Below are 24,299 nucleotides of genomic sequence, written 5' to 3' on the forward strand. Positions count from 1 at the left end.
ACCAGCTTTCTGTTTGTCAACCGCCAATAAACGTCAGAGAAGAAGAAGAAGAAGAAGACACGTCACAGTTGTGAACGAGGAAAGATGGCGGGGCCCTATGAGAGTTTTATTTTGTAAGTGCTGTAGTATAACATTTTAACATCTCATAACCTTATTTTATGTTCACGGTGAATGAAGAGGCGTGCGAGTCTCTGTGAGGATTTGACTTACTGACATAGCTAACCGCAAACATGTCAGTTTTACTTATAAAGCACTATGTTCGTGTTAATGTTCTTGCATTAACGTTGCCTTACAGTTGTTCATGTCCGCATTATTTTGTTGCAGTGGCGTTAGTCCGTAAGTGCTTGTGTTTCTATCAGCCTGTCGACAGCTGACAGTTGTTAGATGTTTGTTGTTGTGAGTGCTGAAACCCGTTCTTGCCTGTGTTGCTCCAGACGCACCACACCAGAGAAGTTTTACATAGAGGCTGCTGATGATGGCTGCCTGGATGTCTTGGCTATTGACAGGGTGTCCACTGAGATGACTCTCACAGGTAAGAAAACACAGAGATGGATGAGAGCACAGTGGTATGAAGAGACTGGTATGCAAATAACTTAGGCTGTAGCAGTAAGACCGAGCTTATCTTTCCATAGTACTGTACTTCCACTAATTACACTATTTTATATTCTCAATCTTGCAACACTTGACCACTTTACTTTGTATGTAGTACTTTGTTTGATTCTTTTTCTTTTTTTTTAAGAGTATTTTTGTCTGTTTTTATTCTTATTTGCACTCCTGCTAATTGTCATGTTCTTCCTAACAAATTTTGTTGTACTTCTGCACAATGACAATAAAGTTTCTTTATCTTTATCTTAGCAATTTTTTACAAGTTTGCACCATTAAAATGTATCAAATGACAATTGGACTTGAAACTAATATGATAATTTTTTTGCTGAAGTTGTTTCACAAACAGATAATTGTCTCCCACTTGACTTTTTATTGTTCAAATTTTGGTTGTTGCATCATTGAAATCTGACACAAAAATGAAGAATTACTGAGTATTCCGATTTTTCATTTTTTCTTTGTTCGTGCACTAAAAAAAAGTTTTAAAAAAATTACACCTTTATATATTGTTTCAATAATGCAAATATGTCTGGTTAAATATATCTATCTATCTATCTATCTATCTATCTATCTATCTATCTATCTATCTATCTATCTATATATATATATATATATGTGTGTGTGTGTGTGTGTGTGTGTGTGTGTGTGTGTATTTAATAGCTGTGACATAAAATGTATTCTAATAGTTTCACCGCTGAGATTCTTTAACTAAAAATAAAATAGTTTAACTGGGAAGCTAACTTCTGTGTAAGACTTCAAAAATAACATCTCTGCAACAGGGTTTCAAGTGGAAGTCTATTTCTATGGGTATTTGTTTTTTGTTCTACTTCAGGAAATACCTTGGATATAAATTACAAGTGCATACAACCCTTGACTCATTCGTGGTAAATTAATAACCCAGCTCACTCACACACAGTGTTGCCGCTGTTGACTTTCTTGCTAGATTTAATGACTTTTCAGCCCCTCCCACTGACTTTCTGAACCACTTCCCATTTCTGTACCCCCATTTTTAAGTGGGGGTCTGCAAAAATGTTTGAGATTCCTTCATTTAAAATACAATACCCGCTAAAAAAAAAAAACAAAAAGGTGTATTTATTTTATTTTTTTGTCAGGGTTTCAGGCTGCGACAATTTTTTAAAAGTGTGTGTGTCATAGTTTCACGCTGTCACATTCAAACAAATTCATACTTTTTCTTCATGACTTGCTCTGTCAGTTTGTCTCCACCTGATGTGAAACAAGCTGTTGTGTGGCGCATTCGAAAGATAAAGCAGCGTGTGTCTGATTTTTCTTAAACAAAATTAGGAGAGAAAGGAAAGGGTCGGTGAAGAGGTAGAGGTAGCCTAATGCAGCAGTAGGTCTGCAAAACGAAATAAATATTTATCACCGGCCGGCTGTGGCTCAGGTGGTAGAGCGGGTCGGCGGTTTGGTTCATGTGCTGTTGTGTCCTTGGGCAAGACACTTTACCCGCCTTGCCTCCGGTGCTGCTCTCACACTGGAGTATGAATGTGTGTGAATGTTGGTGGTGGTCGGAGGGGCTGTAGGTGCTGATTGGCTGCCACGCTTCCATTGGTCTGCTGTGTGAGTGAATGAATAATGGATTCATTGTACACGCTTTGAGTATGCCTTAATGGAAAAGTGCTATATAAATCTCATCCATTATTATTATTATTATTACTTCATTATTTTGACATCCTACTATTATGTGAACATGATCAACTACGGTATTAACATTTAAAATGCGCTTTGCTCATAGAATAATCTGCCTGTAACATAACAGCCCACTGCAGATAAAATAACTTGTTTTCACATAGCGTAAATCTGACATTAAAACTCCCCATTTCATTGTTTTGAGAGTAATTTGTGGTTACACACCTGTCTAAGTGAGCTGCAGGATCTACCGCATCCTACAATGTGTGGTGTTAAGTGAATAAAATATAACTATACACAGATGTTCAGCAAGTAAAGCAAGTGCTGAACCTGTGCTGAGTTTAAAGAAGTGACATCAGACAACCTCAGGGAAAGAACTGGCGATACAATTACTGCATTTTCTGATTCAAATATTCATTAAGTATCTCAAATAAATATATAAATAGCAGAATATTTCATTTAGACTTTTAGTACGTTGGTCTGATTCCGTACACTCAACCACAAGAAAGACTGCTGACTTGAAAGCTGCCCAGAAGACGGTCGTTGTCACCCTCCATGAGCAGCGTAGGCCACTAAAGGTCATGGAGTGGGAGTGCTCTGTTGAAGCCTATTAATGGAAAGTTGACTGGAAGAGAAACGGGTGGTAGAAGAAGGTGCACAAGCAACAGGGACGACTGCAGTCATGAGAGGGTTGTCAAGAAAAGTAGATTCAAGAACTTGAGGGAGCTTCAGAAGTAGTGGATTGAGGATGGTGTCCGTGCATCAAGAGCCACTAAACACAGACGTCTTCGGGAAACGGGTTTCAACTGTCCCAGTCAAGCTTCTCCTGAACCAGAGACAATGTCAGAAATGTCCTACTTGGGCTAAGTGGAGTCTCATTGTTTATACTCCAAGGGAAAGTTTCTGCAGTCTGTGATGATTTGGGATGCAGTGTTATCTGCTGCCAATGTTCTATTGTATTTTATCAGGTCCAAAGTCAAGCAGCTATCTATGTGGAGAGTGAAGAGCACTTCATGCTTTCATCTCCTGACAAGCTTTATGGAGATGCCGACCTCCTTTTCTAGTAGGACTTTGCACCTGCCTGCATTAAACTAATGCCAAATGGTTTGCTAACAATGATATTACTGTTTAATTTCCCAGCCAACTCGCCAGACCTGAACCCAATACAAAAACTCCCACATAGGATGTTGTCAAGAGGAAGATGAGAAACACATGACCTAAAAATACAGACGAGCAGAAGGACGAGGCACTATCAAAGCAACCTGTCCTTCAATGACATCTCAGCAGCGCCACAGACGATGATTGCCTCCCTACCACACTGCATTGTTGCAGAAAATGTGGTGCAAAACCCAAACTCAGTATTGACTGTTCAAATGAGCATACTTTTCAGAAGTTTGGCATTTCTGTATTGTAAATGCTTTCTGGATCGATCTGAGGAAACGTTGTAACAAAGATCTTGAGCTGTAAAACACAATCATCAAAAATAAAAACAAAAATGGCTTAAAACATTTCACTGCATGTGAAATTAATATAGAATTTATGAATATTTACTTTTAAAAATTAAAATTCCAAAAATAACTTCATCATGATGTTCTAATTTTTTGAGATGCACCAGTGTATGACGTGTATTTTTGGTCTTGGTAGAAAGAAAATTAAGAGCCAGTGCTGTTCACACACATTTTGCTTGGTTTCTCTTGCTGACTTATATCCAGAATAATGATAACTCAAGCACAAAGTTCAAATAATAAATAATTTTAATTATTGCTTTCCTTCCGAAGTCAGCTGGGATCGACTCCAGCCCCCCACAGCCCTACAGAGGATTAAGCAGTTTATGTTACACATTTCAAATGCTGCGTATTTATCCACTGTTATATTCTTATGGTTTGATTGTGTTCCTAGTATAAATGGATTATCTAATGATTTTTAAGGCTTTGACTTAATTCAAGTTATTGTCACTTACCCTGTCTTGATAGGCAACTTAGTTTATGTTATTTTTTACATTCATACAAGGAACATGTTAATCTACAAAAAATGTGATTGCATAAACTTGGCTTTACTGGATTGCTTTAAATGAGTCTGTTTGACCTTATTTCAAGATTTTATGAACTAAAATGACAGACAGTCTTATTTTAGAATATCAAATAAATTGCCTTACTGTACTGGCAGTTAAATTTCCTATGATTAGTGAAGCTACTCTAGACACTTCTGTTTTAATTTGAAAGGACCAAACTGACACTGCTCGGCTCCTGACCAAGGCACTGAACCAGGGGTGCCTTAGTGTGGCTGACCCTACGCTATGACCTCTTGTGGGATCAACATTATGGAAAAATATATAAATAAAAACTGTTTCCGCCCCGCAATTCTACAGAAGGACCACTGAGACACATTTCCAAATCTTACTTTTGTTAATAGTTTTGCACTTATCAGTTTCAGCATCGTGTAATGTTAAATATATGTTTGTTTGTTTTTTTAATTCAAATGTTTGTAATTTTTGCACTACTTAAGCCATACTTTTTGGACATGTTCAGTAATATCAAGAAATGCAACATCAATTGCGGCACTGTTTTTATCATTTCTAAAAACCAAATCAGCTTTCTCTAAAAGAATAAGCTATTTTCATATCTAAACTTGCATATAGTATATATTTTTTTCCTACTAGATGTTGTATTTTATGTTTGCACATTTCTCATTGTATTTTTTTTAAAAATGTCTGATTTTGTGAATCCACTGACAGGATTGCTGCTTCATTTCATTGAAGATGATACAATGACAATAAAATGAATTCTATTCAATATTTATTTTTTATTTCATGTCATGTTGTTATTGAATTGTTGAACAATGTTGTGTCACATCACAGACGTCCTCATATCATGGAGGTCTACTGAAGAGTTACTCACCTTTGTTGTGTTCCTGTTGTTGTCCTTAGTGAAAAGGGACATCCCTGCATCAGCTGAGTTCAGGCCAATCTGTGGACTCATGGGAACTATACATTTGGTGGCAGGTAAGTACCGTTTATAATGCAGGAAATCATGTTACTGCGAACATTAGGAAATATAGCAACCATAATCTACCAAAGAAGTGAGCAATTCCAACAGTTTGTTGTGCTCTGCTGTGTAACCACCTGGCTGTTTTAGGCATGTACCTAGTTGTCATCACGAAGAAAAAGAAGGTCGGAGATTTGCTGGGTCATGCGGTATGGAAGGCTGTGGACTTTGACATCATCTCCTATAAGAAGACAATACTACACCTGACAGATAGTCAGGTAGGATCTTGCATCCTTTAATGGCATGGCTTCAACTTTTTGCATTTTGCTGTTTTAGATCTTCCTTTTAGATGTTGTTGAAGATCACATATAGTGCTGTGAAAAAATGTTTGTTTCCCTACAGATAGTTACCGATCTACCAAATGACGAAATTCATTTAGCAGTTGGGTTGAATTTCACCAGCCACACCCAAGTGTGATTACTTCCAGGCTTCTTGAATCTAAACATTACTTAAATAGAGCCTGTCTGGTATTGTGCAGTAGGCTGAAGTTCTGAAGAGATTTAACAACAGATGCAAAATAAAATCATTGACATTTATCAGTCTGGAGGGTCACAAAGCCATTGCTAAGGCTCTGGGACTCCAGTCAACCTCAGTGAGAGCCATAATCCACACATGTAGAAACATGGAACAGTGGTGAACTTTTCCAGGAGTGGCCGACCGACATTTCCCCCAAAGTGCATTGGCATCACATCCAGGAGGTCACAAAAGAACCCAGACGAGCAGCACTGAAGAACTACAGACCTCATTCGCCTCAGTTACGACATTAAGGAAGACCCTCTGCAAAACTTGCATCCATGGAGAGTTGCAAGGCGCAAACCACTACTGACCAAAAAGAACACAAAGGCTCATCTGGCATTTAAAAAAAAAATCATCTGAATGAGCTCCCAGACTTTGGAATAACATCCCGTGGACTGATGAGTCAAAGATGGAACTTTTTGGAAGACATGAATCCATTACATCTGGTGTACAATAACGTACTACTATTGCTGTAATACTGCATTCCACAAGAAGAACATGATACCATCATTAAAACATGGTGGTGGTAGTCTGATGTTTGGGGCTGCCTTGCTTCTGCAGGACCTGGATGACTTGTCATAATTGATGAAGCCATGAATTTTGCTGTCTATCAGAAAACACATCCCACAGATACTTGTTTGGATTGACATCTGGGAAATTTGGAGGTCAAGTCAACACCTCAAACTCGTTGTGATCATCAAACCATTCCTGAACCATTTTTGCTTTGTGGCACAGTGCATTGTGGTGCTGAATGAATCCACAGCCATCAGGGAATACTGTTTTCGTGAAAGGGTGTAAATGTTCTGCAACAATCCTTAGATAGGAGGTACATGTCAAAGTAATATCTACATGGATGGCAGGACCCAAAGTTTCTCAGCAGAACATTGCCCAGAGCATCATACTGCCTTCACCAGCTTGCCTTCTTCCCATAGTGCATCCTGGTTCCATGTGTTCCCCAAGTAAGCGGCACATTTGGGCATGTAAAAGAAAATGTGTTTCATTAGACCAGGACACCTTCTTTCATTGATCCGTGGTCTGGTTCTGATGCTTGCATTGTTGGTTCTTTTGATGGTGCACAGGGGTCAACATTGGTACCCTGACTATCCTGCAGCTATTCAGCTCCATACACAATAAACTGTGATGCTCTGTGTGTTCTGACACCTTTCTATCAGAACCAGCATTAACTTCTTCAGTCATTTGAGCAACATCAGCCAGTCTGTTGGATCGGACCACACGGATCAGCCTTCACTCCCCACATGCATCAGTGAGTCTTGGCTCCCCATGACCCTGTTGCTGGTTCACCACTGTTCCTTCCTTGGATCATTTTTGATAGATACTGACCACTGCAGACCAGGAAGACCTCAAAAGAGCCGCAATTTTGGAGATGCTCAGACCGAGTCATTTACCCTTGTCACCACGCTCAAATCCTTAACCTTGCCCATTTTTCCTGCTTTGACCACATAAACTTTGAGGACAAAATGTTCACTTCCTGTCTTATATCCAACCCAGATAATCAGTGTTATTCACTTCACCTGTCAGTGGTCACACTGTTATGCTTGATCAGTGTAACTGATCTGGGTCTCGTCAGTCCTGCATAGATTATTGATTTATTTCTAAGAAAACTGAACATGTTGCTGCAGGAAACGTTTTAGTAGTACCTATTCACTTCACATTGTATGTATCGTAGTGTCCCAATCCAGTTTCTGTGAAGAGCCTTGACCGCTGCTGATGACTTTTTTTTCAGAATTCTCTCAATAATTTGCATATGGGCTTTCATTTGTGCAACTGAGATTTTGTACAAGGGCATCTCATATAATTAGAATATGGCAGAAAAGGTTAAAAAAAATAAATAAATCAGACATTGCGCAAAGCAAAATTTATGTATTCTGGACTCGGTACAGATAAACTGAAATATTTCTAGCCTTAATTTGTTTTAACTATCATGCTAAAAGCTTACAGCTCATGAACCCTCCCAAAATCTGTCTCAAAATATAAGACTGCCTAAAACAAGTACTTATAATGGAGACATATCCAAACGTAAAACAAACAAAACAAACAATACTTTCATGTATTTTCTGTTATTAATTGGTAAAGGCTTCTTTTGCTCAAATTTCTGCAGCAGTGGTATGGAGGCCATCAGCCTGCAGCACTGCTGAGTTGTAATGGATGCTCAGGTTGGCTTCACGGCGGCCTTCAGCTCTTTATTGTTTGGTCTGGTTCGTCTCATTTTCCTCTTGACAACATATAACATCAAAAATATTTATTATTTTTTACTCACTTTATTCTAATCATAAGAGATGCAGTTGTTTGCGCTGTTTGTGCCTGTATTTCCCTCTAGGTGGCATCAGAGCTGTACTGTTTGCTGTCTGGTTGAACTCTAATACAAGCTTGGACCATTCCGTTTGAACGGTTGCTTCTTTGAGTGCTTCCTCCGAAAGGTTTCCTCAGGGTGTACAGTTTCTGTATACGGGTATTGTTCTGAATGATTTGAAGAAGGAGCAGCATAAAGGAAACGGCAGATTTCTCCACCTCATGAAGAATCTTTAAGGGTTTGAGTTCATCGTCCTTCCAGTAACTGGATCAGCACCGCCAGCCTGTTCTTGGTTTTTGTATCTAATTTGTTTTTGCACATTCCTGTTGATTTGATGCCATCCCAGTTAACTGGCGTGGCCCTCTTCATCTTTTTTTTTTGTATTTTCTCACAACTGCTGTGACCTACGGGGGTTTCGTCTTCTTGTCTGTGAGCCCACTAGCACAGTTTAGCCACGGCAAACAAATAAAAAATAGATCATATAACTATTGTAAACCCTGGGATGCATAACATTGCTGCCTTCATCAATCAATCTATTAGAGTGACAACATTCTGTCCATTAGACAGAATCACTTTACATTAATGTTCCTCTTTGTTCAGACAAATTCACAACAATGCTGGAGAGAACCATTGTGTAGGTATTTGTGCTACATACAAGACAGAACAGTACATATAAAAATATAATATGTAACAATTCACCAGCAAGTAAAAGACTAAATCTGAACTAATAGCCGTCTTATTGAACTATTCAGATAACTAAAGTTCATTTATGATTTCCTAAACACTGTAAATCCTGTCCAGTTGAGGTGATAATCTAGTTACTACATTACAAACAGAAAAATACAACACCTCTGCAGTTTTACTAACAGCAAATAAATAGAGTAAATATAAGACTGTGCTTTTCTTTTGCTGTAAATCAGCTGGGCGAGGCTCCAGTCCCCACAACCCTAGCCAGGATGAAGTGTCTCAACAGCTGGAATAGTAAATTTTGCAACTTTTTCAACCTTTACATTATATTACACTTTAAATGTTACCTGATTCTTTTTTCACTGTTCAAAAAACTCACGATGTTCCTATTTGAGCTCTTACGTCTATCGTGTTCTCTTGCTTTCTTTGATACATTTTTGGTCGATGTACTCTACCAAATATTGGGACAACACACACATTTTTGTTCAGCAGATGTTTTCACACTTAAAAATTATTTTAGTTGACAATTTTTAGGGCTATACACAGCTCAGAATGTTTTATGCTCAATCATCTCTGATTTGCTGGAAACTTTTTTTTAAAAATCAGAAATTATTTGCATTTAAAATGTTTTCCGTGAAATTTCAAGTTAGTACATCATTTCTTTCGTGAGATCGTTTTTTTACTAAAACTGTCTTCAACCCACTTTGAGCACGGTTTTATTTGCACAGTAAAATTTGTGGGTTTGTTTGATTGACAATATCTCAGGAACTTATAAAGAAAAAATAACCTATTTTTCACTGTTACTTCTCTTAAGACCTTTAATTCTGAATCTGCTGATGTACACTGGCAGACGACCTGCCAGAGCCTTTCAGTAGTTACACAACCTCCTGTTGAGTTAGCTGGAAGCCTTTTTTTTGATGGGCTGTGCTCAGGAAGGTTCTTGATCACCTCAGAGAATAGGACCTTCAAAGCTGTACCCAGACTCTTGGTAGTTTCCCCTACAGTCTACGTTTGCAGCCGACACAGTCCATGATTCTGGAGGTATTTTTAAATGGAGGCTTTAATGCTTTGGCTTCCATTTTGTGTTCAGCAATCGTTATGACTGTTCCTAAGAAATTCTGTCTTTGAGTGCACATTATTAAAAAATTGATAATGCAGAAGTAAACTAGATGGAGCTGCATGTCGCAAAAGTATAAAAACTCAACATATAGAATACTCATATTGACAGATAGGACATTATTAAGATCTTTTGCTTCATGAAAAAAGTTCAGTTAGTCATATCTGCAGAAAAAAAACTAACTACATTTCTGACAGACTGACAGTCTCACTTCTGTCTCCAGCATCCTTTCCCTCGATCTCTTTCTACCAGTTAGAATCCTCTATCTGGGATTATTAATAGTAGATGATGAAGTATCTACTAGTATTTGTGTTAGAGATAAGAGGTTTTCTGTTAGAAACCAGATGTTGTTTACCACTGCAAAAGATGGAATGTTGTGAGGTCAGCCTGTGGTGAGAGCAGTGAAAAGAAAGGAGACTTTATTTTCTGGCAATAGTCTAACTAGAGTTTGTTTTGTACGACTGGAACATTTAATCTGGTAACGAGATGAGAGTTCAGAATCAGTGAGAAGACACATTACAACTAAAACAGCAGAAATTAATATCTCTACCGTAACTGCTCTGACTCTTAACTTTTATGGAAAGTGAATGCAAACAAAATATGGAAATTGTGAATGAAACTATGTATAATTAAACATATGAGTTAAATGTGAAAAATGAACACATGTAGATCATTTTATCCACTATTTTTCTCTCTCCCCTCTGGTACTGTGTTTTGTTTCAGATGCAAGACAACAAGACCTTCCTGTCTATGATCAACAGTGTTCTTCAAACAGACGGCCTCTACTTTGCAACAGACTATGACCTGACCCACACTCTGCAGCGTCTGGCAAACACCAGCCCTGAGTTTCAGGAGATGAGCCTTGTAGAGAGGGTGAGATCTACAGGCTTCAGCCACAACGTTAAAACCATCTATGTAATATTGGATCTGTCTTGTGCTGCCAAAACAGCTCTGATCCACATTGACATGGATGGGGGACCGTCCATGTGGTGTCTGGGACTAAGACATTTGCAGGCAGGATTGTAGGGTGAGGTAGTTTCTTAGCATAGTATGCAGCAAAGTTTAGGTGAGTGGTGTGTATCAGAATAGAATGCAAGACCTCAGTTTTACCAGCAGAACATCATTTTGTAACGAGATGATCAATGCTATTCACTTCACTCGTCAGTGGCTCTAATGCTGGGACTGGACAGTGTAACAAATAGTCAGTCTTTCTGTGGATTGGTTGGTTAGCGGTAGCCAGTTGGAACCAAACATCAGAGTAGTTTTGTTTTTATTAGTAAATTATCTTGTGTCTTAATGGACATTTATGTTTGGAAACATTTTTAAAGTATTTTTTTCAGGCATCTTACACTCATGTCTGCTAATTTATGTAGCTGTGTCTTATCATGTGGTACCTGTCCTCATTACAGGCAGATCAGCGTTTTGTTTGGAATAGCCACCTGTTGAGGGAATTCATGACACAGCCAGAGGTAAGAGCAAACTATTGTTTTTGTTTAGGCCTGAGCACCAACTGGTGTGAGAACTCCAGCTCTGTTTATTATTTTGACCTGCACATCAAGTCGTGTTTTTATTGAAGCCTGTGAACCACAAAGTGTTCTTAAACCTGCTCCGTTTATCATCATTTTTATTATTGTTGCCCCACACTGAATCACACAATTAAAGGGCTAAATGTGCATGGAGACTCACGAAACTGTGCACGTGTCAAGAGTGGTGAAAATGGACATTTTTATGGGTCTTGGTCTTTTAAGTTGAATTCCAGTATGTGTTCTCCACAAAATATACACTCAACAAAAATATAAACACAACACTTTTGTTTTTGCTCCCATTTTTTATGAGATGAACTCAAAGATCTAAAACTTTTTCCACATACACGATATCACCATTTCTCTCCAATATTGTTCACAAATCTGTCTAAATCTGTGATAGTGAGCACTTCTCCTTTGCTGAGATAATCCATCCCACCTCACAGGTGTGCCATATCAAGATGCTGATTAGACACCATGATTAGTGCACAGGTGTGCCTTAGACTGACACAATAAAAGGCCACTCTGAAAGGTGCAGTTTTATCACACAGCACAATGCCACAGATGTGGCAAGATTTGAGGGAGTGTGCAATTGTCATGCTGACAGCAGGAATGTCAACCAGAGCTGTTGCTGGTGTATTGAATGTTCATTTCTCTACCATAAGCCGTCTCCAAAGGCGTTTCAGAGAATTTGGCAGTACATCGAACCAGCCTCACAGCCGCAGACCACGTGTCGGCGTATACGACAGCGTGTACCAGTTCCCGCCTATATCCAGCAACTTCACACAGCCATTGAAGAGGAGTGGACCCCCCCAATAAAACAAAACTGCACCTTTCAGAGTGTCCTTTTATTGTGGGCAGTCTAAGGCACACCTGTGCACTAATCATGGTGTCTAATCAGCATCTTGATATGGCACACCTGTGAGGTGGGATGGATTATCTCAGCAAAGGAGAAGTGCTCACTATCACAGATTTAGACAGATTTGTGAACAATATTTGAGAGAAATGGTGATATTGTGTATGTGGAAAAAGTTTTAGATCTTTGAGTTCATCTCATAAAAAATGGGAGCAAAAACAAAAGTGTTGTGTTTATATTTTTGTTGAGTGTGCTTTCCCATTATTGATGTTTATAGTGTGGTTTTGGCGCCACCTGGTGGACACAGGACAACATATAGCTATTCCTACTGCCAGGTTGTCCTGATTGGACATAAGCTCTTTGTTTGGACAGTCAGTGATGTTCATGAAAGTACTCTATAGGACTGTAGGTAACATAAAGTTTCATTTCAAAAGACTTGTAATAATAAAATTTCCTTCTGTAACTCTGCTGCATTTTTACAGTTACACAACTTTGTCTATCTGGTCATCCATGGCTGTATCCTTTTCAGTTGTTGTCTGACTTCATTTTCTCTCCTTAAATTAATTTAGAGACTGAGTGAATGGGTCCTGTCATGTCAGGTAGCATATTATCGGAGTGAAGTATTAAATAATGTGTATCCACTTTATTGGAGTGTATAAACTTTTACTTCTGGATTTAAGACTACTGGAATGGAATACGTTCAAAGGGCTTTATTCCGTTGATTGTGTTAATAGTGTTTTGTTTTGGGGTTTTTAAGCTTGAACCAGAAGAACTTGTGCCTATCAGATGTTGAATAGCAAAAGTGCAGTGATTAAAAATGTGCTCGAGTAACAATGTTTTGTTAGTGATCCAACAAGAAAAAGGTTTTGTCCACTTTAAGCCAGTAGGCATCAGATATCTTTCTATATATAATGTTATTTTTGCTATAATGTAGCACTGAGTTCTTACTGTTCCATGCCAGTGCTGTTGGTTTCTTAACACAGCTGTCCACTAGTCATCACGATAAAGTCAAGCTGCATCAATGGAAAAGTGTTTGAGTGGAGTATTATCTCACGGAGGAGCTGCTTCAGAGCTGGTGTCCGCTACTATGTCCGAGGTCAGTGCTGTCCACTCTGCTGTCCTCTTATTTCCATTGTTACAATACGTTGTGGTTGTGCTCTTACATATTTTCTAGGTGAAATGCCCCCTGCAGTTACAGTCCCATTGTTCTTTAGTTTACCAAATGTTTTTACACATTGAAAACACGACTTTCCAGCAGTAAAGTTAAACTTATGCAAAGGCCACAAATAACTACTACATCATTTGTGTGTTTTAGATTCTAAACTCATTTAGTGGCATGAAATGAAACCGATAGAGGCGTCTGATGACCACAAATAGCCGGCACGCTACTGTTTGGCTTCTAGCGGCCAAGTTCACTGTTGGAGTGAAACTGAATAAATCAAGTCAACCAAATGAAAAAACAAGACATTCAGTTCATTGGTGCTGGTAGGAAATACTGATACCCATGTGGATTAGCAAGACAGAAAACACGTACATTTATCACAGGTTTATTATTCACAAGTCATTCAGAACTCAACATTGTGCTGGCACTGTAATCATTTCACCTTTTATTTATTTTTCAGATATCTGTAATTTTATCAGTTGTCGATAAATATGAGCAGTAATTTATATTTAAGTGAATTTTACAAAAATATACTGTATTGGGACAATTGACCAGATATAAAGTGACTGACTAGCTAATTGTCTGTATACTGATACTGAAGGAATTAGATGTCAGACTTCTCTCAAAGTTGTTTTTGTTTTTATCTGCAGGCATTGATTCAGAAGGACACGCAGCAAACTATGTGGAAACAGAGCAGATAGTGCAGTACAACAGTGCCAAGGCTTCCTTTGTTCAGGTGAGCCAAAGACACAAAGCTTCAGAAGAGATTAAATAAAGTCTGCCATTTAAACTGTCAGTAGGAAAGAAATGTGGCTTCTCAAGTCAGAATTGAGCGAAAGTAACAGAAATCCAAAGTTTTGGATGTTGAAATTTTGTCAGTAAATATTGTAGCTGACATGACGAGGGATGAAAGATGTCAAAATTTGTCATGAGGAGCACCACCAGGCATCAACAAAATCAAAACCATACATCAAAATACAAGCAGTCTTAGTGTGTGTTCAGTTTGTTCTAGTTTTTGTGCTTCTATATTCCACCTGAATTTGGTTTATTTTGTGATTTATAACCCACCACAGTGCTGCATAGATTAGACACCAGCCTGTTGTTGTCTCTGTCTTAAGATCCATATTAAGAAGTGGACAGCTGCAATGTAACTTTGCTAAATGCCTCAAACTGACTGTGACTGAAGGAGGAATGAGTGGATTACTGTGCATCATGGTGTTTCTATGCAATATGGTCATTGTCTTTGTAGACACGAGGGTCTATCCCCTTCTACTGGTCCCAGAGGCCCAATCTCAAGTACAAGCCAAAGCCACAAATCAGCAAAACAGTCAATCATGTAAGTTTTCATTACATTCACATCACAATGAGGAAGACCTTCTTTGCATTTGTAATTTTATTCAAGTTCATTTTGTCGTGCAGTTGGACGGACTCCAGAGACACTTTGACTCCCAGATTATTCTCTATGGAAGACAAGTCGTTTTGAACTTGGTAAGATAAAATAATACAACTAATATCTGTTGATTCTGTCAGGTGAAGTACTGACAATTTGTGTGATCAGTGTGTTCACTAGATATTGATTTCTGGTCTACTTTCACAGATCAACCAGAAGGGCTCAGAAGAGCCACTGGAGCAGGCATTTGACAAGCTGGTGGCCAGTTTGGGTAACGGCATGATCAAGTAAGATTACCCTTCAGCCTTTATGTGCGGCAGGATTTGTTTTAGTGCCTAGTATACGCTCAACTTTGACACTACGTAAGGTAGTGTAATGTTTGGTAAATGCCTGCTTTTCTGCAGGTACATAGCGTTTGATTTCCATAAGGAGTGCAGTCGGATGAGGTGGCACCGTCTGCAGATCTTACTGGACATGGTCACTGACATGCAGGATGACTTTGGGTGAGTTTGGTTTTCACAAACTCTCCACGCAGACGCCATGACGTTCTGTAGCGAGTAACGGTGTGCATGTGGATTCAGGTATTTCCTAGTGGATGCAGAAGGGAAGGTGCTGTTGACCCAGGAAGGGACTTTTCGGAGCAACTGCATGGACTGTCTGGACCGTACCAACGTCATCCAGAACCTGCTGGCTCGACGCTCACTTCATTCACAGCTGCAGGTGGGACCAAATGGTCATACAGGCGATGGACACAATAAATCCCTTTCACACATGTAAACCTTTCCTTATTCTGATGGTAACTGAACATGTCAGCTTCATGTCTTAACCCTCGTGTGGTCCTGCGGGTCAAAATTGACCCGTTTTAAAGTTTGAAAATGTGGGAAAAAATATATTTTCACAGTGAAAGTTCTGATGTCCACATTTTCAACATTTTTGGGAAATCTTTCAACATTTTTTGGTGGAAATAAAAAAAAAATGCTAAAAGTGTTCTTAAAGAAAATATTTGAAGTTTTACTGATATATATGTAATCTCTTCAGATAGTTTTAGAATTTTTTTGGGAACATTTTTGCTCATTTTTTGAAAAATATTTCCAAGACTTTTCTTGCCACATTTGGGGGATTTAAAAATAAACAAAAAAAAACTTTAAGGGAAAATTTTAAGGAATTATTGGAATTTTCTTCCTGAATGTTTTGCAAATTTTTAAAAATTTTGGGGAATATTTTTTGCTGAATTTTGGATGTGTTTCAGACAAAGAAATAGTATTTTTGGTGCCCATAAATGAAGACAACAGGAGGGTTAAGGCACTCCTGTTCACTTTTACAAAAAGTTCCAGTAAAGATCTTGCTAGGTTGGACCTAGTGACATTTCTGAATCATTTTCAGCATAGCACAAGTCTGAATTGCACCCACTTATGTTGATGGGGACAGGATTGATCAGTATCTACACACTGTTTCAGTTAGCTAAGCAGTAGTTCCAATATTGTCCCACATGGACAGAATTGTCAGTGTTTTGTAAATAATAAATTAACAACGCTGTGTGAACTTGAATCAAAGGACTCATATTCGGCTCATCTAGAGGAGTCTGCTAGAATATTTACACAGTATAATATTAAAAAAACACGTTATTTTTCTTGTTTTACAGCACCTCTTCTCACCCTCTGTCTGAAATGCTCCATTTTAACACCTATCTCTTCAAGCCCCTCCTTCCAAAAAGTCCAGTTCTGTCTGTCTGTCTGTCATAAGTATAGCTTTCTGCCTTATCTGACTTTAAAAAATGACTTTATTAAAGTTCTGAAATTAATTTTCCACTTGAATGTTTGTGTGTATGCCTGCAGAAAATGGGAGTCCTCCACGTGGGGCAGGAGATTGAGGAGCAGACAGACTTTGAGAAGACTTACAAGAATGGTAGGCCTTCCCTCACATAACAGTGGCTTCAGCAATTTCCTTCAAACTAATCAGCTTGCACATCTGCCTCATATGCTGCTGATCCTTCACTATCTGTTCAAACAGTTACAACCTGTATTTTACAAGGTGTCTGGGATGCTGTGGTGTCTCGTACCAACATTTTAGCAGTCCAAGTTGTGAGGAGGAGTTGAATCAGGCTTGTTCCAGCAAATCATCCAGCACTCTGTCCAGTTAATCCAACCTAGTTATATTTCCATAAGAATTTACATTTACTCAGCTCTGCTTTATGATTTACTCAGTCCTGCATGCAACGTCATCTGTCAGAGGTCATGATATTAAATCTCTTCAGTGTTGTTCAATATTTTCTGTTTCCTCCTTTTGTATTTTGTTTTGTGTTCTGTTTCCATGCAGCCTGGGCAGACAATGCTGATGCTTGTGCCAAGCAGTATGCTGGTACTGGTGCACTGAAGACTGACTTCACCAGGTCAGTTTTCACACAGCGAACAGCTAATATCCAGCTAAACACATGCTAGCTAGTCTGTCTAGTCTTTCAACCACTTTTTCTGGTTATCCTGACCTGCCAAGAGAAAATGCTAAAGAAATTCTAAAATCTAATGGAAATTTATTCCATCCCAGTTGTTTTGTTAGAAATCCACTTTCCTGCCTGACAGTTTTGCTGCCATCTTGTCAGCTATTTATTCCCCATAACTATGGACTTATCTCTCCAGTCACTTGGACCCATAGTAATATAGGCATGTTAAACTCAGAGGAATCCTAAGCAGTTTTTTGTCTTTTGTCGCATTTTTCCTCACTGTGGCCTGTTTTTCTTTTTTTTTTTACTGCAATATTCAGCCCTGCACATTAAAGGCATTATGGAGGATGTTTTTTTTTGTTTAATTTGTCTGATTCACATAAAATGAATATACTGACCTTTAGTCGACTTGTATGTATGGTTTCTAAAGGAATTAAAAAAAAAAAAAACTGTGGACACGGCAGGACCTGAAAAACATCAGCCAGTCAACGCGCTCAGACCGAGGCGTTTGGTTTGCTCCCTTTCCTGTCAATCAAAAACCTTCCGGCTCCGGCCTAGTTACGTAGATTACGTACGCCTTGGACTTACGTGTTTTCTGTATGTGTTGCTTTGGTATAGCTTCGTAGTTAGCTGGCGACTTGTTTTGCTCATCTTTTTTTACATAATGGCAGCTAAAGATCCAGGGGGACCCAGCCGTAAAAGACAACTTCACGAGTGCTACGCAAGTTTCTGGAGGGGGGCGTTTCTTCGTAAATGTTAAGAGGGGGGAGGTTAGAGGGGGGTGAGGGAGAGGTTGTATGTGCGCATGCGCACGCTACGTTCAAAGTCGTAGGAAATTAACTCTCCTCTAATGCCTTTAATGGAAACAGCACATCCATGATCTGAAGTCGAGACGGTGTAATAATCTCTTGTGTACAACATAACAAGGTTATAATCCCATAAATGATAAAAAAATATGACAAAGCAAACATTGAATTTCTTTGAAAATTCTATTTATAAAAAATTAATAAAACTAAAAAATATTTTGTCACATGGCCACCAGTGTTAACAGCACACAGAATGATGGTTGTACACACCGTAAATGTTTAATACCTACATTTTTAATTAGTTTCCATTATTGTCCTATGTGTGTAAGCGCAGCCTACTCTTTAGCCCAGCTCAGCTCAAACTGAATTTTGCTCACAGCTTCACTAAAGGCTTTTTGTTTGTTCTGAGGAGTGCAGTTTTTGTTAAAGAATTTGGTAATTGACACATGTAGAAAATAGTGATTTTGATGAAATATCCAAATTTTTAGGCAAGATTTGGTTACTAAAGATACACACATGATGAGTTCAAAGATCATTGGAAAGTTGATAATTGGATGTATTTTCTGTTTATTCAATTTCTTGCCATGATAGATGATGTTATTTTGTCCACTGGGGAAAAAAAAGCCTTTCAAACCACTCAGTGGGTTTTGGGGTTCTGGGAAAAGTATCACATGATTATATTTTTACAGTGACATGCAAAAGGTTAGGCAGAATTTGTGATTGAATAGTTACATGACCTGATATTCAAATGGCATGAAAGTAAAGATGAAACATTCTTTTTTGACATCTTAGCAAGATTAGTGTGTTATCTTTTGTGAAAATAACAATATAGGAAAGGGGGAGCCTGCAAAAGTTTGGGCACACTAAGAGATTTCAGCTCTCAGATACCTGTTACCTTAATTAGTTTGTTATGACTGTGGATTTATCACAATTATTGTCAGCAAAGGCCAGGTGAGGCTAATTTCAAAGCTTTATAACTTTATAACTTGCACAATACTCTGTGAATGATGGACTATCTGAAGATGCACAAGCTGAAGGTTTTGTCCTCACAGTTCACTGAGCTAAATGTCTGTGGACAAACATCAGGAAATTCATAGAAATCGATGGAGATTCTCCATTATCCACACCTTCATCTGTAAAATAGTTGTGTTTGAAGTAGTTGCTGCCAGATGTTGGAAGTACTTTGATTTGTAGATGCTTTCCATCAATGGTGGCCAAACATGCTGTAAGACATCCTGTGATATGTTCTTCTTGGAACGGAAGGAAACAAACTCCATCAGCAGGCTGTTATTGTGCTCAACACACCTCAGGAATAATTATTGACAGGGAGCTGTTGGCCAGTCTGTCCTAACCCTGTAATAAGAGCCAATTCACAGCAGCTCCTTCACAAACATTCAGAGTGTCCTGTGTTTTTTTTTTTTCTTCTGTGTTTGATGTGAGGGACATGCGCTGCTTATAGTATGTATGTTGTAGAACAAACGGAAGTGTGTGTGCATCGCTGTCCATGTTCAAAGTGTGAATCAGTCCATGCATGGGTTGCAAAACCACAAACTGACCTTTATCTGGCTGCAGAAAGCATTTCCAAGCTTTGATCACTGCTAAAGGGGGGCAGTACTAAGTTGTGACCAAACCTTTGCTTTAGACACTTTTTCTTTTTGGTTATTTTGACACTGTACAAGATGGAAATAAAAAGGAAGAGTAAAGACATTTTCTAACTTGATGTTTTTTGTTGTTCTTGATGCAGGTCATCGTTCCCTGCTCACTTTGCTGTTCAGAATTACAAAGATTTTAACTTTAGCACGCCACCATATTTAGAGGATAAAGTTTACATGCAAAAGGAAAACTAGAGATGGATGGAAACACCGGGAACATGAATCTTCTCAGTGTATTTGATGAACACACTTTACAGTTGTATAGTTTAACAATCTTTAAAATGTTGAAATGAATGCTGAAATGGTTCAGATTCATTCCATGTCAACAATAAGTGTGTTCTAAAACCACATTGCGTTCTCTATTTATCTTGCATAAGTAGAAAGATACAAAGATAGAAACATTAGCCTACCATAGTACACTATTCACAATTTATGCTGAACATTGTATAAACTTAATATTTGAATCCAAAGAACATATCGTAACAACACATTTCACCAAAAAAGGCAGTAGACTTAAGTTGTTGATTGATCTTCCAGGACAGGGAAAAGAACTCAGTGGGGACTGCTGATGGATGGCTGGAACTCCATGATCCGATACTACAAGAACAACTTCTCTGATGGGTTTAGACAGGTGGGTTCTGTCTTTCCAGCGTCTTTTTTTGCTGAAGGTTTAACTTTCTTCGTCTTTATTAAATGATCTATTGCCAAGTGATATTGAATGATGCATTTGAGCAGTCCTGTTTACTCCTTATGGTCTGGAACCACAATTGTGAATGAAAGTTTAAATACGTTTGTAAACTATGTATATGTATATTCCCACACAGTAGACTTTTCATCTGACATACACCGATCAGGTATAACATTATGACCCCCTGCTTAATATTGTGTTGGTCGATTTTGCTGCCCAAACAGCCCTGACCCTGATGTAAATAAATCAGTTTTTTGTGAACGATCAAGAGAAGACCTTATGACTGAAACATAGAAAGGATTTGTTTAAGCTGTAATTACTTAAATACAGTTATTTTTGAACCACTAAGGTTTGGACAGTATGTGTTAAATGAATTCGATCTCCCACATGGTTCTTTCTCCTCTGATGTAAACCTGCTCAAACTAAAACTGAGACCTCAAGCTTCAGCCTAATCTCCATTATCATGCATAGAGCCTGAAATACAAGATATGCTGTCCACATACTTATGGTCTAGAATTTGTGTATTGAAGCGTTGCTGCTTAATGATATCGGTGAAATGTTATTCTTACATATGAAGCTTTTCACAAAAGAAGAGCCTCAATGCAAGCAAGTTAGTATGATGATCAGCAGTGTGAGTAATTACAGGACAATGCAGCAAAGTGTAACGACTCAGAGGGTCTGTTTTACCGCAGGACTCAATCGATTTATTCCTGGGGAACTATGCTGTGGATGAAGCTGATTGGACCACCCCACTCTGTGACACCAAAGACTGGAAGTTTCTGACGGTAAGAAAGACCCCAGGAGATGTACTGATAAGTTGTTTTGGGGGTTTTTGATGTTGTTAATTTGACTAAAGTCTTCATTTGCTTTTCCAGCTGCCTATCATCATGGTTGTAGCATTCTCCATGTGTATCATCTGCCTGGTGATGGCTGGTAAGACAAACAGCACTAAACCCCAACTAACAGACAAAGATGACATTAAAGGTTTATTTAAAAATGAATTTATGTTAGGTTTAAAAATGTTTTCCTTAATTCAAGTGTCCTCATTATATTGAAATGTTTCCTCCACTCAGTTTGTCCTGTTGTCTCCTGTCAGGTGACGTGTGGACGGAGACTCTGGCTTATGTCCTGTTCTGGGGGACAGCCAGTGTTGTGACGGGTGGCCTTATCCTCTTTAATGGACGGGACTTTGTAGATGCTCCCAAGCTGGTCCAGAAGGAAAAACTGGACTGAATGTGTGTGTGTGGAAAGCAGCTGGGCCCAAGCGAACTCATCACCTCCTCATCATCACTGTACCCCCAGCATCAGCAGGCCTGGAGTCTTTACTGACACAGGCTGGACGAGGGTGGTGAGCCGCAGGGCTGGTCTGGTGTAGACAGCGGTCGAAAGACAGAGACTGTTAATGCACGGGCCTGCTGCTGTCCACACTGCAGCCAGTGAAGTAGACATGACTGTATCTCTACAGGTTTTACTGGACACCAAACCTTTGGAGTTTGTTCCGGCTATATTTCATTTTTCCTGGTTTTAGAGGAATGCTATGTAAAATTTCATGTTTTACCCACATAATTCCCTAATGGATGCTTTGGGATCAGATTCCAAACAGCTGGAGTGATGTCACAGCTGTAAATGCATTATTATATGTACCCATCATTTGCCTTTTCATTTTTGCAGTTAAAATATGTATCCATTTACATGAGTTCTGTCTTAGGTTAAATGCTGTCTGCACTTCAAGGGCAATAATAGGTAGATAAGGCTGTCCTGTTCCAATGCTTGAAAGAAATCATCACTTCTTATGGTCTGAAACTACAGTTGTGAATATAAATGTACATACACTTGCAAGGACCATGTACAGTGCTGCTTGAAAGTCTATGAACCCGCCAAATATGGTCATTGTTTTTGGTAAAAAGAAAAAAAAAAAGTAAATACCCTTATCTAATGAACATCCAAATCCCAGTTTGAAAAGAGGTCTGGACTTGGACTGGGCCAGTCCAGAGAGCAAATCTTCTTTCTCTTAAGCCATTCCTTGGTAACTTTGCTGGAATACTTTGGGTTATTGTCTTGATGCATAATCCATTTCTGTCCCAGCTTCAGCTCTTTGAATGATGGTGGGAGATTCTGGTCAAGAATTTGTTGGTAGGCCTGAGAATTCATGGATAGTATAAAGTCATCCAGGTCTGGACACAGAGAAGCAGGCTCAGACCTTCACATTTAAACCATCATGCTTCACTGTCGGTAGGAGGTTCTTTTCTTGATATACAGTATTGACTTTTCTCCAAACACACTGATCCTGTGATTGTAGCCAAAAATATCAACTTTGGCTCATATGTCTAGAGAATGGACTTCTAGAAGGCCTCTGGTTTGTCCAAGTTCTGTCTTTCAAAGTTTGAACTGGTAACTTTGTTCTTCCTTCTTGCAGCTCTCCCATAAATGCCTTGTCTGTACATTTTGGCCTGATTGTAGATGCATATACATTTACCCCAGATGCTGCCAACAAGATCTGTAACTACTGCTTTACCTGCTGTATTATTTTTATGGTGCCTTTTGGGGAAAGTTTTAATAACTGTCCACTATTCAGCAGAGTTGCGGTCATGGTTAGTGAACTTGTTTGTAAATGATTTGTCTTACAGTGGATGGATGCAGCTGACAGTGCTTTGGTTAGTTTCCTCTCTTTTTTGATCAGTCCTGCTGAAAACCTTTCCTCAGGATGTCTCATTTGATTGTCCTGTTTAATTGATCTCTTGAGCACCCACACGTGTTTCAAGTGAATCTGTTACCGGCTCAACTTTACCAGTGCAGCTAGCGATCACTTACGTTTGCACAAAGTCTGATTCCATGTTTCATGTAATCTGCTGGTTATTGACACAGTTCCCTCAAAACAAGTACATGGATTTGATAAACAGAAACCTGATGTTTCATGTGTAAAAACTGGTGATGCTGTAATAAGAACATCATGGTGAAATAACAGAAAAATCTAAACTACTCAAGGGGTTCACAAACTTTCAAGCAGCGCTGTATATCATGGACGTCTTGAGTTTCCGGTGATTTTCTGTGATGGGATTATCTAGATACATGCCTCTTTGTCACAATAAACAGTCATACATTTAGGTTCTTAGATTTATTATGAGTTTTCAGGAAATATTACCAAATCTGCTGGATCAGAAATATACAAGCTACAATGCTAATATGTGGTTACAGACAGACAGGTGGGTCCAGGCTTTTATTGTTTGAGTGCTGCAGCATTTGTGTGGATTCCTGATGTATGTTTTACAGTCATCAGAAATGTTTGTATATATCGTGTTATGCAATTCTCTTCCTGATTAAACTTAGTGAAAGGTGAAATAGGCCTGAAACATCTTGATTCTACATGTGTGGCTGCTGCAGCAACTTCATCATTACATCATAATTCAAACTGTAAACTAGATCACAATAATTATAAAACTGTGGTCTGGATGGAAGACATAGCTTTTTACCACAGCAGACCAAATGGAATTGACTTTAGCATGGCTAATATTTGGTTAAATGCCGCTTGGCCATTTTCACCTCAGCTAAGTGCTTTTGGGAGTCTTCCACAAGCTGCTGGTTGTATTTTTGACACTCCTCTTGACAGAATTGATGCATTTCAATTAAATTTGTTGGCTTTCTGACAGACTTGTTTCTCATTCCACCATTTCTTGATTGAGTTTAAGTCAGGACTTTGGGAAGGCCAGTCTAAAGCTATATTTTAAACTGATTAAGTTATTTCTTTACCACTTTTGCTGGCCCTCTTCTTTACTTCAGTTACTTGTGAAAAGCACCAGTTCCATTGTCAGCCTCAGAGCAGAAAATGAAAATCATCATGCTGGATGGTAGGTATGGTTTTC

The 24,299-nt window shown here is 38.7% G+C and overlaps 1 protein-coding gene across 1 annotated transcript; it reads left to right on the forward strand.

The window, feature by feature from the left end:
• On the forward strand, positions 1 to 24,087 carry LOC110968422 (phosphatidylinositol-3-phosphatase SAC1-B). The gene is made up of 20 exons (XM_022218305.2): positions 1 to 113; positions 435 to 532; positions 5,177 to 5,251; positions 5,385 to 5,512; positions 10,649 to 10,798; positions 11,335 to 11,394; positions 12,787 to 12,820; positions 13,299 to 13,400; positions 14,117 to 14,202; positions 14,716 to 14,802; positions 14,886 to 14,954; positions 15,064 to 15,143; positions 15,261 to 15,359; positions 15,438 to 15,576; positions 16,692 to 16,761; positions 17,173 to 17,245; positions 20,289 to 20,382; positions 21,132 to 21,224; positions 21,315 to 21,372; positions 21,536 to 24,087. Exons 1-20 carry the CDS (start codon positions 85 to 87, stop codon positions 21,670 to 21,672), a joined length of 1,761 nt encoding a protein of 586 aa, XP_022073997.1. The 5' UTR covers positions 1 to 84; the 3' UTR covers positions 21,673 to 24,087.
• Positions 24,088 to 24,299: the final 212 nt, after the last annotated feature.

Source organism: Acanthochromis polyacanthus, chromosome 12, assembly GCF_021347895.1.
Source record: "Acanthochromis polyacanthus isolate Apoly-LR-REF ecotype Palm Island chromosome 12, KAUST_Apoly_ChrSc, whole genome shotgun sequence".
Classification (NCBI taxonomy): Eukaryota; Metazoa; Chordata; class Actinopteri; family Pomacentridae; genus Acanthochromis; species Acanthochromis polyacanthus.

Excerpts from the sequence above, each read along its gene's own strand:
- LOC110968422 (XM_022218305.2), top strand. The coding sequence starts at position 85 with ATGGCGGGGCCCTATGAGAGTTTTATTTT. Across the intron at positions 5,252-5,384 it reads AACTATACATTTGGTGGCAG|GCATGTACCTAGTTGTCATC; the intron begins GTAAGTACCGTT and ends TGGCTGTTTTAG. Across the intron at positions 5,513-10,648 it reads TACACCTGACAGATAGTCAG|ATGCAAGACAACAAGACCTT; the intron begins GTAGGATCTTGC and ends GTTTTGTTTCAG.